The 17,448-nt window shown below is 33.7% G+C and overlaps 1 protein-coding gene across 1 annotated transcript in view; it reads right to left on the bottom strand.

The window, feature by feature from the left end:
* Positions 1–17,448, bottom strand: part of LOC149137665 (sorting nexin-13-like) — a 38,875-nt gene that overhangs the window by 20,454 nt on the left and 973 nt on the right. Inside the window, exon 3 of the mRNA XM_089355228.1 lies at positions 3,469–3,568. Coding sequence (XP_089211354.1) covers positions 3,469–3,544 — 76 coding nt within the window. The 5' untranslated portion in view covers positions 3,545–3,568. The remainder of the gene's footprint in view (positions 1–3,468; positions 3,569–17,448) is intronic.

The raw sequence follows: 17,448 nt of genomic DNA, 5'->3' as shown, positions 1-17,448 counted from the left end.
ACAACAAAATGTAGACAGAATAAACTCCAATAGTAGCCTTTTTACATTTTTAATTGTAGACAGCAGACAAAAAGAGTAACATTTCCTTTTATATATTGGCTTAGGAAAATATTCAAGGAAAGTCATGATCTTCCTAAAGATAACTCCAGCCACGAAGGAGAGCAGAATATGAAAAAGATCCAGTAAAATTATTACAGTTTATGCATAGTTGGATGCTCCTCCTTTCACCAGCCCTTGTTTTGAAAGCAAGGGACATTTTTATTCCATGTGTCTACAAAAAGTGCAGGGCAACCAGTCATCATTCAAACACACACACACACACACACACACAAATATGATGGGCTTACAACAATTTCCAACTACCAGATTCACTGGCAAGGTATTTGTTGGCCAGAGGTTATAACAGGAGACATTTGGCCAAAGTGCAACACAGTGAAACTGAATCTGAAACTACATCATTGCAAAATGAAACTTCTTAACCATGCACCAGCCTTTCACCATCATCATTATTTTACCATGTTGGCTTTCCATACTTGCATAGGTTAGACATGTTGTCTGTGTCATTTCTTATTTGGCACTACTTATCCTAAAGGCTGGTGCTTGCGTGCATTGTTTGGTTTGGTAACTATTTTCCTTCTCTCATCAGCCACTCTACAGAGTGTCAGGAATTTATTTTTTCATGACATTAGAGAGAATTAACTCTTTAGTATTCAGATTACTCTATCAAATGAAAAGGGTAAAGACTCCCTTCAGTCATGAATGACGATAGGATTATACCTAGAAAGTTACCCTTTAAAGCACAAGTCTGAGCAAGGTTGTTTATGGAAGACCAGCAGTTGTCCATGCATACCATTGTTTTTAGAATGACACTGTAAAGTAGGTACAAGAGGCCAGATCTGGCCAGTTTGAACATAAAACATAGAATATTTTGGCTGGATATGGCCAGTTTAAAGGCTAAAAGTTTAAAAGGGACCTCACAACTTTATATTGCAAATAATTAGAAAATGATTTTTTAAAGCTCTTACCTATTTAAAAAGAACTTCTATTATTTAACAGAATGTTATTAACCTTTGTAAAAGAAGTTCATGTACAGTATGTATATTATGTCAAATGTGTATTTTGTGTGTAAGCACTTTTGATTTTCAACTTTTCAAACACGTGTTCTGGGATAATTAATATGTAACGGTCTTTTTTTCTCTTTTACTTGTTTGAGTCATTAGACTGTATCCATGCAGGGGCACTACCTTGAACAATTTTTAGTCAAATGAATCAAGCCCACTACTTAATTTTTTGCTAAGCCTGGTACTTATTCTATCAGTCACTTTTGATGAACTTCTATGTTACAAGGATATAAACACACCAACACCAGTTGTTCAGCAGAGGTGGGAGGACAAACAGACACAAAGACACACACACACACACACACTCTTTTACTTGTTTCAGTCATTTGACTGTGGCCATGCTGGAGCACCACCTTTAGTCGAACAAATCGACCCAGGACTTATTCTTTGGAAGTCTAGTACTTATTCTATCGGTCTCTTTTGCCGAACCGCTAAGTTACGGGGACGTAAACACACCAGCATCAGTTGTCAAGCGATGTTGGGGGGACAAACACAGACATGCAAACATATACACACACATACATATATACATATATACGACGGACTTCTTTCAGTTTCCGTCTACCAAATCCACTCACAAGAGGCTATAGTAGAAGACACTTGCCCAAGGTGCCACGCAGTGGGACTGAACCCGGAACCATGTGGTTGGTAAGCAAGCTACTTACCACACAGCCACTCCTACGCCTATTCTTTTTTTATTTTTTTACTAGTTTCAGTCATTTGACTGCAGCCACGCTGGAGCACCACCTTTAGTCAAACGAATCAACCCCAAGACTTATTCTTTGTAAACCTAGTACTTATTCTATCAGTCTCTTTTGCCGAACCGCTAAGTTGTGGGGACATAAACACACCAACATTGGTTCTAAAGCGATGGTGGGGAGACAAACACAGATACACAAATACACACACACACATACATATATACATATATACGACGGGCTTCTTTCAGTTTCCATCTACCAAATCCACTCACAAGAGGCTATAGTAGAAGACACTTGCCCAAGGTGCCACGCAGTGGGACTGAACCCGGAACCATGTGGTTGGTAAGCAAGCTACTTACCACACAGCCACTCCTACGCCTATTCTTTTTTTATTTTTTTACTAGTTTCAGTCATTTGACTGCAGCCACGCTGGAGCACCACCTTTAGTCAAACGAATCAACCCCAAGACTTATTCTTTGTAAACCTAGTACTTATTCTATCAGTCTCTTTTGCCGAACCGCTAAGTTGTGGGGACATAAACACACCAACATTGGTTCTAAAGCGATGGTGGGGAGACAAACACAGATACACAAATACACACACACACACACACACACATATATATATATATATATATATATAAACATACACAACGGGCTTCTTTCAGTTTCCGTCTACCAAATCCACTCACAAGGCTTTGGTTGGGACTGAATCCGGGACCATGTGGTTGGGAAGCAAGGTTCTTACCACACAACCACTCTTGCACCTATACACACACACACACACACACACACACAGAGTTCCATATCCCAAATTCACTCTCAAAGCCTTGGTCTGCCCAAGCTTCTTACCGCACAACCACACCTGCACCTATATGGTGTTAACTATTTCTGGTTTAGTTTCAGATTTAGAATTCTTGTAAAGTAATCTTTTTTTGCTTTCCATAGTTGATCATTTATGTCTTTTATTTTGTAAAAGGGGAGTATAAAAAATTGTTGACTATTTTAAATGCTGACTATTTAGAAATTTAAAATATTCCTCTTTTACAAAATAAAAGACATAAATAATCAATTATAAAAGGTGAAGGAAGAATACTTTAGAAGAATTCTAAATCCAAAACTAAACTGGAAATATTCAACATTTACAATAGTCAACAATTTAAAATATTCCCCTTTTACAAATTACAAGATGAAACTGATCGACTACGAAAAATAAAAGAATACTTAGTAAAATTTCTAAATCTGAAACATAACTACAATTAGTTAGCACTGTTACAAAAAGGGGGGGGAAAAAGCCTCCTTTTTATGCATTAGTTCAGAACATGTGTGTTTGAAGTTGAATAATGAAAGCGCTTACACACAATATACACATCAGACATTATACACTATATACAAATTTCTTCCACAAAAGTTAGTGACATTCTGTTAAATAAAAGTTCTTTTTATATAGTTAATAACTTAAAAATTTTTTTTTTTTCTAATTATCAAGTGTATTAAGTAATTTTTACAAACGCTTCTAAATATACATAAAATCTTATGTACTTTGCATATAAACTTATATCAGACTACACAATAGCACAAAAGTGTACCGAGTACACACACACACAGCTAAAAAGCCTTTTGTCAATTGAAATGTAGTAAACTCACCTGTTTGGCTAACCTGTGCAGATAAAACAACATTTTGTGAGTTAGATACACTTGCCTCACTATACCCATCAAACATGGAATCACCAAGAGAATCATCAGGCTGTCAGTGGGGAATAAAAAGAACCATACATCTTTCACAAAGATTCAAAATAAAATTAAAAATGAAAATATCAACTTATAATACACAAAAAATATCAAATCTTAGAAATTATGAGAATATATGTTAAAAATCATTAAAATCATCATCATCACCATGTGTAGCTATCTATACTGACTGAATTAATCCAGAATTTACCCTACTATTTCTTGCCATTTGTCAGGGTTTCCTTAGCATCTATTTTACTCTAATTCAAACTTCTTAAGAGTACAGACTGATCTGATGTGATAAGATGCATACAGTTTCCATCCTTGCTCACCAAACAACCTATCTCTCCACCTTCCCTCAATAATAATACAGTGTTTGCCTTCATATGAAGCAACAGATTTATTATCAAAGGTGTTCTAGACATGACCATCCTGTCATTTTTTGAATATCAGGAACTACATTGTTTAATGAGCCTTTCCATTTCTTTTTAAAAACAAAGGTAGAGAGGGCCAATGCAATAGGGATTTTGTTGCTATTTCTAGATGATCGAATGACTACATTGATAAAATCTTATTGGCTCAACTGAGAAATATAAAATTTCTGGGGTATAACAAAAAAAAAAAAACTACCTGTGACAAACCTAAGTACAGGGTGGCTCAAAAGTCATGAAAGTGTTGATAATTCTTTTATGTCCTGCTTAATATATACACATTAGGTGTGAAAAATCACATCTTGTAAATTACAAATAAAAAAATGTAATTAAGTGAAAATTATTACAATTCCAGACCTCTTTGCAACTTTTGGACCACCCTATATTTGTTTATCTCTCACACTTAAAGCTACAGAAACTAAACATAAATTACCTGCCTGGCAGACCACTGTGATAAGCAAAACAAACAATATAATAAATAAATAAAAATCCAAATCAATTTGAAAGTTCAATCAAATCCTCCTAAGAGTTAATTTGTAAACCTAATCAAATTTTCCAAAAGAATTAGTTTGCAAGCCAAATTAAATCCCCCACAAGAGTTAGCTTGCAGGTCTAATTAGTTCACCCCAAGATTCCAACCTAAAAATTGAATCAATAAAAATTTGATGGCCCTAAATAAAGGAGTTAACACTCAACTAAGAGTTGAAATGCCAGGAGATTACTAAAATTCTATGACAGTTGTGTTGTGGTGTGGTATTATAGGATCATTATTCTATCTTTGACTGGCCTTATTTACTAGACTAGTTGGGCATGATCGAAATTTGAAGTGATAGCTGACTATACAAAAGATAGATAAATATATAAATAAAATGTAAGAATGTCATCTAAATTTCAGTGATTAATTTAGTTATGACCATCCCATTATGAAGTGTGCTATGTGCAAATTAACCGGGTACATCCCATCACTATTCTGACTATTGATAATGGCCCAAAATTAATGAGTTTATTCTCAACTAAGTGTTGAAATGCCAGGAATTTACTAAAATTCTATGACAGTATGATAGAATTTTAGTTTTATTATTGATAATTATTTTCTTATTAAAAACAATTTTCATTAAAATGTTAATTTTTTTTTCTTTTAGATTTAACACTAATTTTGAGTAGAAATAATTTTTTCCCTTCTATTTTATTGCTGTCTTGTTTTTTTTTTCTTTCCCCTTCATTATAAGTAACATTTATAATTACTCATTCAACTTAAATTGTTTTCCTAACATTCAAATAATGATGTATTAAGTAATACAGTTCTTTGCTCTTAGATGCAATGCACAGCTCACTCATGGCAGAGAGCCAGGAGATGATAGGATCTTTCAGGCATACAAGTAATTCCATATTATGAATCAATTCTTAGCTACTTGGGTCTGGCTGCCCTGATGAATCTGCTAGATGGCATTGGCAAATGCTCATAAGTATAATATTATGTCAATTGACTCAGTCCTCAAAATATATGCAACCACTATTTAGATAGACCACTAGATTCCATAATAACTCCAGCATATTTTGCTTATCTGAAGACATCATGAAAAAAAAAAATCATCTTGGATAGATTCCAATGAAAGAATTTGGAGTTAAAAATTACTAAATGAAAAAAGTTAATTTACTATCTTAATTGTTTCTTTTTTTTTTTTTTTTTTGTAAAAATTCTTTCATTGGAATTTCGAACCAATGCAGGTGCCTTTATGTGGTTTGCTTGATTTGCTAGATGTAGCAGCCAAATCTCCCTCAAATCACACACTACTGTCTTAAAAATACAAAGGCACACAGGATAATGTAATCCAAGATACATTAATCCTGGAAACAATATAAGATGAGACAACTGGAATACCTTTGATTATAGGCCTGCTCAATCAGGGATGGCCTGGCACTAAGGAAGTACTAGTACAGAATATTCTAAATTGTTTATGGAATCTAAAAATTATAGAAGAGAGAAAATGTGAAGTTGTGATATTATGATGCAGGAATATTTATGAAATAAATGAAATATGCTTAAATGCAAATAAAAACTAGGTTTTAATTTCTATAAGATTCACTGCACTTTGAGCTAGTCACAAATTATGATTAGACTTAAATGGCTGCCAACTTAGGTATTCCTAAATGGTCACTCAACCTATTAGAAATAGTAACCAAATTTATTCATATAAACAATGTGCCATCTTAAAAAATGAAGGACAAGTTTGGAAAAAGAGGTAGTACAGCCATCACTGGAATGTCTGACTACAGATTTGTTTAATCAGGGATGACTTGGAGCTAAACTACAACAACAAATATAAGGGTATATATACACTTGCAGAACATGGTCATTATCAGGAAAATAAAATCTATGTTTACAAATTAATAAACTGCATCAAATCAACAGGTCTAAATGCCATTAGTGTTGTATCCCGATGCAAAGCACATAGCCCTGCTTATTTCTGTTTGTTTGGATGACAAAATATAAGTCCCACTCTGGCTTCATGGTTGAGAATGGGGAAAGATATTTAGCTATAAAGGTAACAGCTCTGACAATAATCTACACCACTATTTGAGCAAGAAAAAAAAACCATGAGTAGTGTGTGTGTGTGTGTGTGTGTGTGTGTGTGTGCGCGCACTTGTGTGCTTGCATGCCCAGGCACACATACTTCGTAACAATTAACTTCCCACAGTAAAAAATATATTTAACTAAATCCATGTGCTTTGCTTAAGCTCATACTTGAGAATGTTAAGGACTACTAAAATTAATGTCCAGGTCAAGATTGAATCCTAACAGAATAGGTACTACAAACAAAACTTAACCACATACATCCATAAACTATTTTGTTAGAACTGACTGCTTGACTTTGTAGCAGATAAATCTCTCTCAAATTATACCCTACTGCATGGTTCCCAATCTTTTCAGCACCAAGTACTCTTTTTATATAAATGAATTTTCCAAAGGACTTTAGAAAGATCCAACAACTATAGAATTGTGCCCATGGGCCACAGTACTAACTTTGCAGGTGCATAAAGTTAGGATTTGTTGCACTACCATTTAAAAAAGAAAAAAGGAAGGACACATTTCACATTTAGACAATGTGACCCTTGATACTGCTATAATGATGAGAAAGTCTGATCATAAGGTCTTTTCAATCAGGGTAGACCTGGCATTAAACAGCAACAGTTATTATATTTGTGCTCGTTTATGAATTTACATTCCTAATTTCAAGACTCCAGTAGGCTCTGTGTGTGTAGGGTGTTTCAGTTATTTGGCATTACAAACTCACTTGAGAAATGTATAAACATAACACACTTCTTCATCCAATAAATCTGAGAACTATGTACAAAATAAATATTGAACTTAGAAAAATTGCAACAAAAAATATTCAGACTATTTTGTGCTTCTTATATATAAATTTACATACAACAGCTGGGGAAAATACTTAAACTTTACAACTTCTTTAGTAAATTATCATCAAATTATTATATTGAATCTATAATAAATTTTTTAGCTTTTTTTATTGAAACAAGTAAATTAAATATAAACAGTTAAAATACTAGAAAGAATTCAAAAACTTGGCAGTAAATGTAGCATATTGGTATTAATGTTACAAGAAAAACAGAAATGAAAGATTAGAATTGAAAGAAGTTTAGTATACATACAAAGTGAAAGAGAAGGTTTTATCACAATCATCAAGGAAATTTTTAGCATGCTCCAATTGTCTTGCTATCAAATGACACTCATTTACTGTATGGCTACTGTATAGCTTATAGACTAATGAAAGCAGAATCATAATACCACTTAGTTCCTTTCTCTGGTTGATTACAATCTCAACCCAAAACACCCATCTTTCCTCCTCTTTTCATTACCCCCTACTTTATTTTACTGCTAAAGCCTTGTGCCAATCACTTAGTCCTAAACCTTCCTCTCCACAGAACATCATCCCTCTGAAATTCTCTTCTCGCTCATGTTTTCTCTCAGATGCCAACTTACAAGTGTTAAAACTAAATATAAAATGCATCAGTTTTGTTAATCTTGGAGATCCTGCAAAGAACATGGCAGTTTAACCTCTCTTCCTCCATACTAAGTCACGTAAAAAAAAAAAGAAAAAGAAAAAAAGAGTAAAGGAAAGAATTTTCAGAAATGGTATGACACAAAAATAAAGCCTTACAGTATTTAGCTTTGTTGCTCTACAATGATTCAGCAAGGCTCCATGTTGCCTTTCATCTGTCCAGTCAACAAAATAAAGAACAAATAATAGAGGAAATTCAAGAGTATAGCTATATGCCTCACCACACACACAACTTAGCTTCCTGCTCACAACGTTTTTTGGGGTTTTTTTTTTTGTTAAAGTGGAAGTAACACACTGGCAGATTAGTAGCTCATGAATATTTAAAAGATATCTTATGTACTTTCCAAAGAATGGACACAGTGTTCTATCATTGTTTTCCACCAAACTATATTGCCTTGAATAGCTAAAATATCAAAAGAGGTGTTAGAAATTTTAAATGTCACATCAAATTTTGGTACAAGGCCAGCAATCTCAGGGGAAGAGGGTTAGTCAATTACATTGACCCCAGTAAGTGACTGGTACTTATTTTATTGAATTCAGTACTTGGCTGGTACTTTTAGTTCATTAACAATGAAAGGATGAAAGTTGACCTCAGCGAGATTTGAACTTTGACTGTAATGAACTGCAAGAAATGCTGTTATGCATTTTGTCCAGTGCACAAACAATTTTGCCAGCTTGCTGCTGAAATTTCTAATGTCACCTCAAATTATTATAAATTATATGATGACCAGAAAACTGATGAATTTAGAGGGACAGGCAAGGCTATGTTTAAAGAAATGAAGGTTCCACTCAAAACAGCATCTATATCTTTCCTCTGCTGTTATTGAATACACAATCCAACTGAGACAGGCCACTGGTATGGAAAACATCTGAGTAACCAAACTGACTTTCAAAGTAACATTTCATTTTCTTTGTTTCTAATTATATTTGAATTTCTATAATCCCATGTGTCTATTCTAAAGCCAACTTACTTAAGATTAAGGATACTTATCCAGTTATACAATGTTATAAAAGGCATCAGTTTGCTAGAGGTAACATTCCCTGATTAGAGTGGGTTTTTCTTTTTTTAAAGTCTTTTCTTAATTAAATTTTTACAAAGTCAATATTGTTTGTCTTCCACCCCACCCCAACCCCTTGAAAGTAACTCCTTCAACATTAAACATAATTAATCAGTATTGTTCTATCATTTGTTTTTCTTGTTTAAGCATACACATACCTGAAGTAGCTTTTGGGGGAAAAATGTTAAAAGAATATACAGAACCTTTCATGATGCAAAATAAGCATTAAGCAATTAGCTAAAAAAACAACAAAAACAATAAAAATAAAGGAAAAGTTGCAAGCGAACAGAAAAAACTTAGCAAGAAGCAATTTAATGTTCCATTAAGAACCAGTTAAGCATCTAAAACCAAAGACTATTTCACATGGTTATTAAATTTGTTGACATAACAGCCAGAAAGAAGCAAAGCTGATCTGAGAGCACTGGGACTTTTAGAAGAAATGATGCAGGACAGTGACAAATATAGAAACTGCTGTTGCAAACCTATCCAACCCATATCAAGAAGAAAAAGGGATATAAAACTGATACTAATGATAATGTTCACAACAACAACAATGCTGATGATAGTCATGTGTTATGGCATTTAGTCATAAACAGATCACGTTAAAAAGACATTTGCACTACCAAATTAAAAAAGGAAGAAGAATGATGTCTATTGCCTTTTAAAGATCTCCCAGACTAGTGAGGTTTTTTTATATTCAGCTAAAAATTTCTGCAGGTGAACATCTACAGGATAAATGTGGACAAAGTATATTCTCTAGGAGGATGGATTGGTCAAAATGTTTGGAGTAGGGAGTAGCCAGTGACATAAAGAAACAAAATGAGGGGAAGAAGAGTAATAGGTTACTGGGTGGGCTATGTAGGGGTTATGAAATTTGCTTATTCAGGAGTGGATGCTGTTGCAGTTGCAAGAGAAAAGGCATATAAAAGCAGTGTACATGTGAGCTAGAGTTTTCTTTTTGTAGAGTGTTGATGAATAAGTCTTTGTCAATCAGTTGAAGGGGCTTGTTTTGGATGCAGTCCAGAATGATTATACATATAACACAATCCTAAGTATGTGAGCAGTACTCTACTACATGTTACACATCAACTTTATTGACAGTTGACAAATGATGAGAGAGTACAAATATTTTTTGGCTCCAAAATGGAAGCCTAGTCTTTGGGATGAAGTTTTAGAGATACAAGATAATGTAACATCATCAAGAGAGATTATTGGAATTAGTGAAGCTTAAGCATTTGTATCAGCTGTGGGTTGTTCATGCTTATATATGGTACTGCAAGTCATTTTTTGTTAAGTGTAGTGATTGTATCTTGGTATTGATGAAAAAAAAAAAAAGGTTGTCATGCACCATTTGAAGAGAATTCTAAGGTTTCTTAATGGAAGAAAACTTCTGTCAGCATGTACTGAAATGGAGTGACCTAACAGGAAATTCTGATGAAAGAGATGAAAAACAGATGGTATGGCCATAGGTGAGCAATTCTGATAAAAGATTCTCATGTTAGACATATAATCAAAGAACAGGCTGACACAAATATAAGGACATTGCTATTCTATCAACTCCGAGATTATCACAGTGAAAGTGATGGGTTGACAGAAGTCAGGAAGGATCAGAAGGATTGCCCATCTTGAGAATGAGACAGTCATGTTTCAACAAATTGAGATAATTTCTTGTAAAGAGAGAGAAAGAGGGAAAATGAGACAAAGGTTTTATGAGGACAAGGGGTAGGTCAAAGTACACTGTTTTAAGGAATGGATACAATTCCACTGGTTGTTTTGGTCTATTAAAATAACTGTTTTTATGATGGTGAAACAGGTAGAATGAAGAAGAAATTTTGTGAAGAATTTGTTGCATGTGTGCCTTGTGGAGTTAGAAGCAAAACAAGCAGCATATATGGTCTTTTATCAGCACAAATGCTACTTACAGAGCCATCATGGTTTGAGGAATGGCAGGTAAGAGGATTCTGCAAAGTTTGTAGAGACCGTCTCCACAAGAGACCAAAAGACCCAGCTGTAATTTAGAAGGCATGAGAGTTTGCAGACTGTACAATGCATGAATTATCCTTTGCTTTTCTGATGGCCATCTTGCCGATATTGCACTGGTGGGTGACTTCTTCTAGATGCTGTAGAAAGTGTTCTTTGCTTGTGCAGTTGTAGTACAGCTGCAAGTGAATCACTGAGGGGTTTAGGGGTTGGGTTTTGGTTGTATGAGGAATATAGGGAAGATACCTAGGAGACAAAATGTAAGGCAAAAGATAAAGAGAAAAACCTGTCTAATCCATGTAAGAACAGGAAAACAGACCCTGAATGAAATGGCTATGGTGATGATGCCGTATATGTACATATATTTTTTTAACATATAAAGAGAACACAAACTTTAGAATAATGTTTAAAACTTTAAAACTAAGAATCAGGTATTTTTAGTTTGTAAGCCACTTAACAGGCTATGTCACACAATAGATATACTTGATTATTTTTCAGCTTTAATAAAGACTGGTTTCATAAATTGATCACACGAATAAAGGCCAAATATCTCAACCTTATATTGTAAGAGTGCTTTCACAAGTGACAGTGTAATTCTTCATTAAATTAACAGGAAATATTTAATAAGTCCTGTAGCAGAGATTTCTTTTTTTATGAGATTTAAGAGACATTTTATAGAGAAATAACATGAAGAATAACTTCAAAATCTATAAATCAATACCAAAAGGAAAACAATAATCAACACAAGTCCTATTTATTAAATTACTAAAACAGTAATAAGACATGAATTTATTTTTAATTGATATACCAAGGTGTGTATATATATATATATATATATATATATATATATATGTCAGTTTTACTAGAAGTATATCCCGTGTGAATATCAGACTTTCTGCATTAAGAGAGAATTTGCTGAATTGTGATCATTGTCATGTTGAGAAAAATACCCATCTCAATGAAGCATTATCTAGGTGACTATAAGCTGTTTCCTTGCACTATTGTATATGTATAAAGTGGAGGTAGACAAATTTTGATAATATATTTGAAACTTCAGTACATTCAATACATTGGTTATTTTTTTACTTTTTTAACATGCAAAAAAAAAAAATATTAACATTTCCAGCTTTTTTAAATATTTTTTACTGTATCATTTCTTTTCCTTGAATTCAGACATATAAGGTTCATTATTATACGTATTAAAATTAGAAGTTTTAAAAATGGTAACTCAGTCTGCAGAAATGACATATTTCTCTCTAAAATAGCTAAAGAAGAATGATAACTGTGACAATTTCTTAAAAGATGCCTATCATCACAAATATACAGGTATTGAAGAGAATCAATTGAACTGACCTCAAGATAATACTGACACTTATTTTAAGGACTCAAGAGATTAAATATAAAGTTAACCTAGAAAATATAACTTCTAGCTTTACTATTACTACTAAGTCTTGCTACAATATAATCAGTACCTACTCACTCCATAAAATTAAAGATAACGAGTTCTAATTCTAAGTCTTAATTCAGTCAAAACATTTAATATTTTATGCAAAAATTAAATAAAATTATAATGCACAAAGGATGCCATGCAAGCATTGAAATGAGGATAAAAAGAGAGAGAATTTTTTAATATTCTAAACTCCAAAGCAATACAAAAATGCGAACAATCTTAAATAGCACACGCACACAAACACACACATCAATAAATGCTGTTAATATAAGAAAGAACAAAAAAGCCAAAAAACTAATTCAAATCACACATACTCTGACATGCAATATAATAATATTAAAAAAACAAAACAAAACAAAACAACAACAAAAAAAATGATCTACCAGAGCAGAAATTCTATTAATATTTCTGGTACAGTGGAGTATTAGCTAGCATATCTATCTAATAGATGCAAAAATGGGGAATATACAAGTGACAACATTTTGCTTGAACAAAGTAAAAAAATAAAGAAAGAAAAATAAAGAAAAATTGGGAACTGTGAACAAAGCCAAAGTCTCACTCAACAATTTGTCCAATATTATTATATTTAATTTATTTCATATTTGACATGGTTTAATCAACATGCAACTGAAGTCAGAAATACCTGACACACTGAATGGAGAAAAAGCACCCAACACTTGAGCAGGGCCTTTGATTACAGATTTCTGCAAACATAGTCAGCCTCTGGGTACATCACCTGTATAATGTACAATAAACGAAGGCTTTTCTCAGCTTCTAAGATGTTCAGCAGTGCACTGAGGTCTTCTTTCTTGTATAGGTAATGGATAGTCTTTTGTCAATTTTCTTCATGACAAGATTTGAACTCAGCATTCAAGGATAATAAATTACTCATCAATTATAACATCCACAGACCTACTGCTAAGATCATCAAACACTAGTTCCTGTAGGATCTATTTATAACTAGATGACTAGAACAGAATCACTGAGCTTTAAGACTTACTGACAAGAGAAGAGGCACAACTTAGCTGGTAGGGAACTAAGTGTAGACTGAATTGCTAAAAACCAAACCATATACAACTCACATAAATTTAATATTCTATCATTTTTGTAATACTTCTTTTATAATATTTTATTGTAATTGCATGTTTTCATCTAAATATTCTGCTCCACAGAAGAATAAATAATCTTGTTATAGTAAATTTAATTATTTCTACTAAACTCACAAGTCCTGACCAACCCCAGTTCTCAACTGGTATTTTATTGACCCCAAAAGAATGAAAGGCAAAGTCAACCTCAACAGAATTTGAACTCAGAATGTAAAGCCAGAAAAATGCCACTAAGCATTTGGTCTGACACAGTAATGATTCTGCCAGCTCGCTGCCTTTTTGTTATGGTAAATATAATGATTGCACAATAAAACTCAGCACATCCTGATGTCCCACAAAAGCTTATAACTATTACATTCAGAAGAGACACGATATATCCTGTGTGTTTGTTGTATGGTTCGTTTACTGCTATCTCAAATATCATCTTTTCCGTTAGTATCAATCATAGATCCATGTATGAATGCTCACAGCAAAATGAAGCAATGAATGCTCACAGCAAAATGAAGCAATGAAGCAAGTACAATTCCTTGTTCATCCATTTATTTAACTTTCCATTAAACTTCATACCTACAACCTCTGCCTATAGTTTTTAACCCACGAGGAAAATAGGTGGGAGGATGGGGTCTACCAGGCTGGCTACTTCTTTAGTACTGAGTCAACAGCCCGTTAAGGATTATTTGACGATTTCTATACGTAAGTCTATGAGAATAAGACCGACACTGACAAAGAAAGAAATGAATGATGGCGGTGGTGATGATGATGATGGTAAGACAATACTGAATTACAGCAGTGTTCCTAATAAGCAAACCAACAATGCATATTACTATTTATATGTAATTTGCAAGTTGTTTTAATCATGTAAGTTAAGTACAATTTTTATACAATATCAATAATGTACAATAGTGATTGAATACAGTATTTTAACACTGACTGGTTAACAATTTTCACCATTTACAAAAGGAATAATGTATTTCTGCATTTCAGTAAATCAGCAATTGGCAACCTCTTGGAATACAGAAAACCTCTCTCTTGTTAAAAATCATATGCGATAGTCATACAACTAAAACGGTTTTTGTTTCATTTTCTGAAACAGAATTAATATAAAAAAAAAAATTTAAAAAAAAAAAAAAAAGAAGGATCACTTCTATGGAATTAAAGAGTCTTTAGATGGAAAACTGAAGGATTGTAATTTTATGCTGAAATACTAAGATTTGGTATGTCATTGTTTATTTGGTACTGTACTTCATGTAAGTTGCCAATCACTGATACAAATTGTTTCAACTCTGAAGATGTTATAAGATAATTCATATCAACACTGTTGTATGATAATTCATATCAACTACATGATTAAACCAATAAGGGAGCCTCTATATGGTTGTTAGATATGCTAGAAATAACAGCAAATCCTCCATCAAATAACAGCCAAACTTACTAAATGATGTCGAAAAGCATAGGCTCGAAACGTCAAAGACTTTTCCATTTATTAAAGACTTTTCCAAACGTTAAACCAATACACAAACTTGTTCCCTCACCTGTTTTCATCCTTTAATCTGTAAATTTGAACTATATATATATATATATATATTTATTTATGTGTTTCAGCCAAGTGGCTGAGGTCATGCTGGTGCACCACCGTGATAAAAAAAAAAATAATAAATAAAATATGGAACGCTTCACGAATTTGCGTGTCATCCTAGTGTGATACTGATAGTCAATATTCTAACTGAAACCAAGGAAACAATGTTTCTCCTGAATTTTAAAACTGATTATACCATCTATCAATCACAAATCTGATAGTAGAGAAGTGCCACCATTTTTCAAAGACAAGATGGGATTTGAACTCAGAGTGCACCGAGTCAGAACTGAAGCCACAAGATATCTCATCCAATACTCTAACACCACCACAAATCAACCAACATGGACAATACCTTATCAACTGAAAAAGGATGAAATATAAAGATGACCTTGGAAGGATTTGAACTCAAAGAGTAGGGAGTCAGAGCACATTCTACCGACTCTGCAAATTTGCTGTCTATTTCTTATCAGACAATGTAATCCTAAATATACAGAAGTATTGGGTTATCCCATAGATAATGCAGATTTTTCAATTGCATGAACTAAAAGTCAGAGGGAGATGGGATAAACTACCTGCATTAACTATAAAAGCAGGTAGTAATTTTACCTTGTACTCATTCTTAGTGCAAGTTTTGAAGAATACAGCTCGATTTTAACAGTTTTTTTTTCAAAGATATAATGGAAGTGACAAAGAAGCATATTTAGCATATTTTGCTATATGAATTCAATAAAGCAACAGCACAACAGAAAGTGCAAGGAATATTAATGCAGTATATGGGGACCGGACAATAAGTGTAAGCCAGTGTCAACAGTGGTTCCAGAAATTCCAAGCCAGTAACTACAGCCTAGAAGATGAGCCTCGTCCTGGAAGATCTGTAAACCTCGATGAGGACATCCTGCAAACCCGGGTGGAACAAAATCCCATTGTAACTGTTGATGAACGAGCAGAGAAGCTTGAATTTGATCATTCAACCATTCATCGACACCTGTATGCCATTGGGAAAGTCAGCAAATTGGGTCAACTTTCCAAGTCTAATTGCATGCAGAGAGTGAATGCGTGTCCTTCTTTGCTGTCATGTCTCACTAATGAACCGTTTTTGACCAAATAGTTACTAGTGATGAGAAATGGGTTCTCTATAAAAATGTCAAGCACCGAAGACAGTGGGTGGGGAAAGGAGAAACACCAGTATCCCAGACTAAAGAAGGTCCTCACTCATGTAAGCTGTTGTTATCTGTTTGGTGGGATATGAAAGGTTTAGTCCACTTTGAACTTTTAAATCCAAACCAAATGATAACAAAGGAGATCTACTGTGAGCAGCTTAAGTCAGTGCTAGAAGGAAAATAACTATCTTTGGTTTCAAGATGAAAGGTGTTCTTCCATCAGGATAATGCTTGGCTACATACAGCGAGGATGACATTCCAAAGGCTGGAGCAGTTTGAATGGGAAACAATGCCCCATCCACCATATTTACCAGGCACTGCCCCATCTGATTATCATTTATTCCACAGTTTTCAAAACCATTTGGATGGAAAAAATATGAATTCTGTAGACAAGGTCAGAACAATAGCGGAAGAGTATTTTTTGTCACAGATAAATTAATTTTGAAAGAGGGACCTCACAAATCTAACAGACAGATCGAAGAGCATTGTAGAAAATGAAAGAGATTATATTTGAGATTAAAATAAAACTGTTTTAATTTTGAAAAATAAAAGAAGTATAAAAAGACTGCATTATTTATGGGATGACCCAATATATCTAGAATGATCACAGTGGGAACAACTTTGACAATAGATCAGCTTGGTCAGGGCTAAACAAACAATAAATTGTCTTTTATTTACTTTAGGCGGGGGGGAAGGCAGTGAGCTGACAGAATTGTTAACATGCCACACAAAATGCTTAGCAGCATTTCGTCCAGCTTTATGTTCTGAGTTCAAATTCTGTTGGGATCAACTTTGTCTTTCATCCTTTCAGGGTCAATGAAACAAGTACTAATTGAGCACTGAGGTTGATGTAATCAATTTACCCACTCTCCCAAAATTTTAGGCCTTGTGTGCCTATAACAGAAAATTTAATTTAGATGGGGGTGGATATTTTAATTTTAAATATTGTATAAAATAGTACTGAGAATAGACAAACAATGCTATTGCTGTTGTTTGACTCAAGTCAGCAACGATTTAGCAGATCTGTAATCAAAGATATTGAAACCATGATTA

Source organism: Octopus bimaculoides, chromosome 1 (assembly GCF_046866305.1).
Source record: "Octopus bimaculoides isolate indiv1 chromosome 1, ASM4686630v1, whole genome shotgun sequence".
In the NCBI taxonomy this organism is placed as follows: domain Eukaryota; kingdom Metazoa; phylum Mollusca; class Cephalopoda; order Octopoda; family Octopodidae; genus Octopus; species Octopus bimaculoides.
Note: the sequence above shows the minus strand (reverse complement) of the source record. Positions and strands in the feature narration are given on the sequence as shown.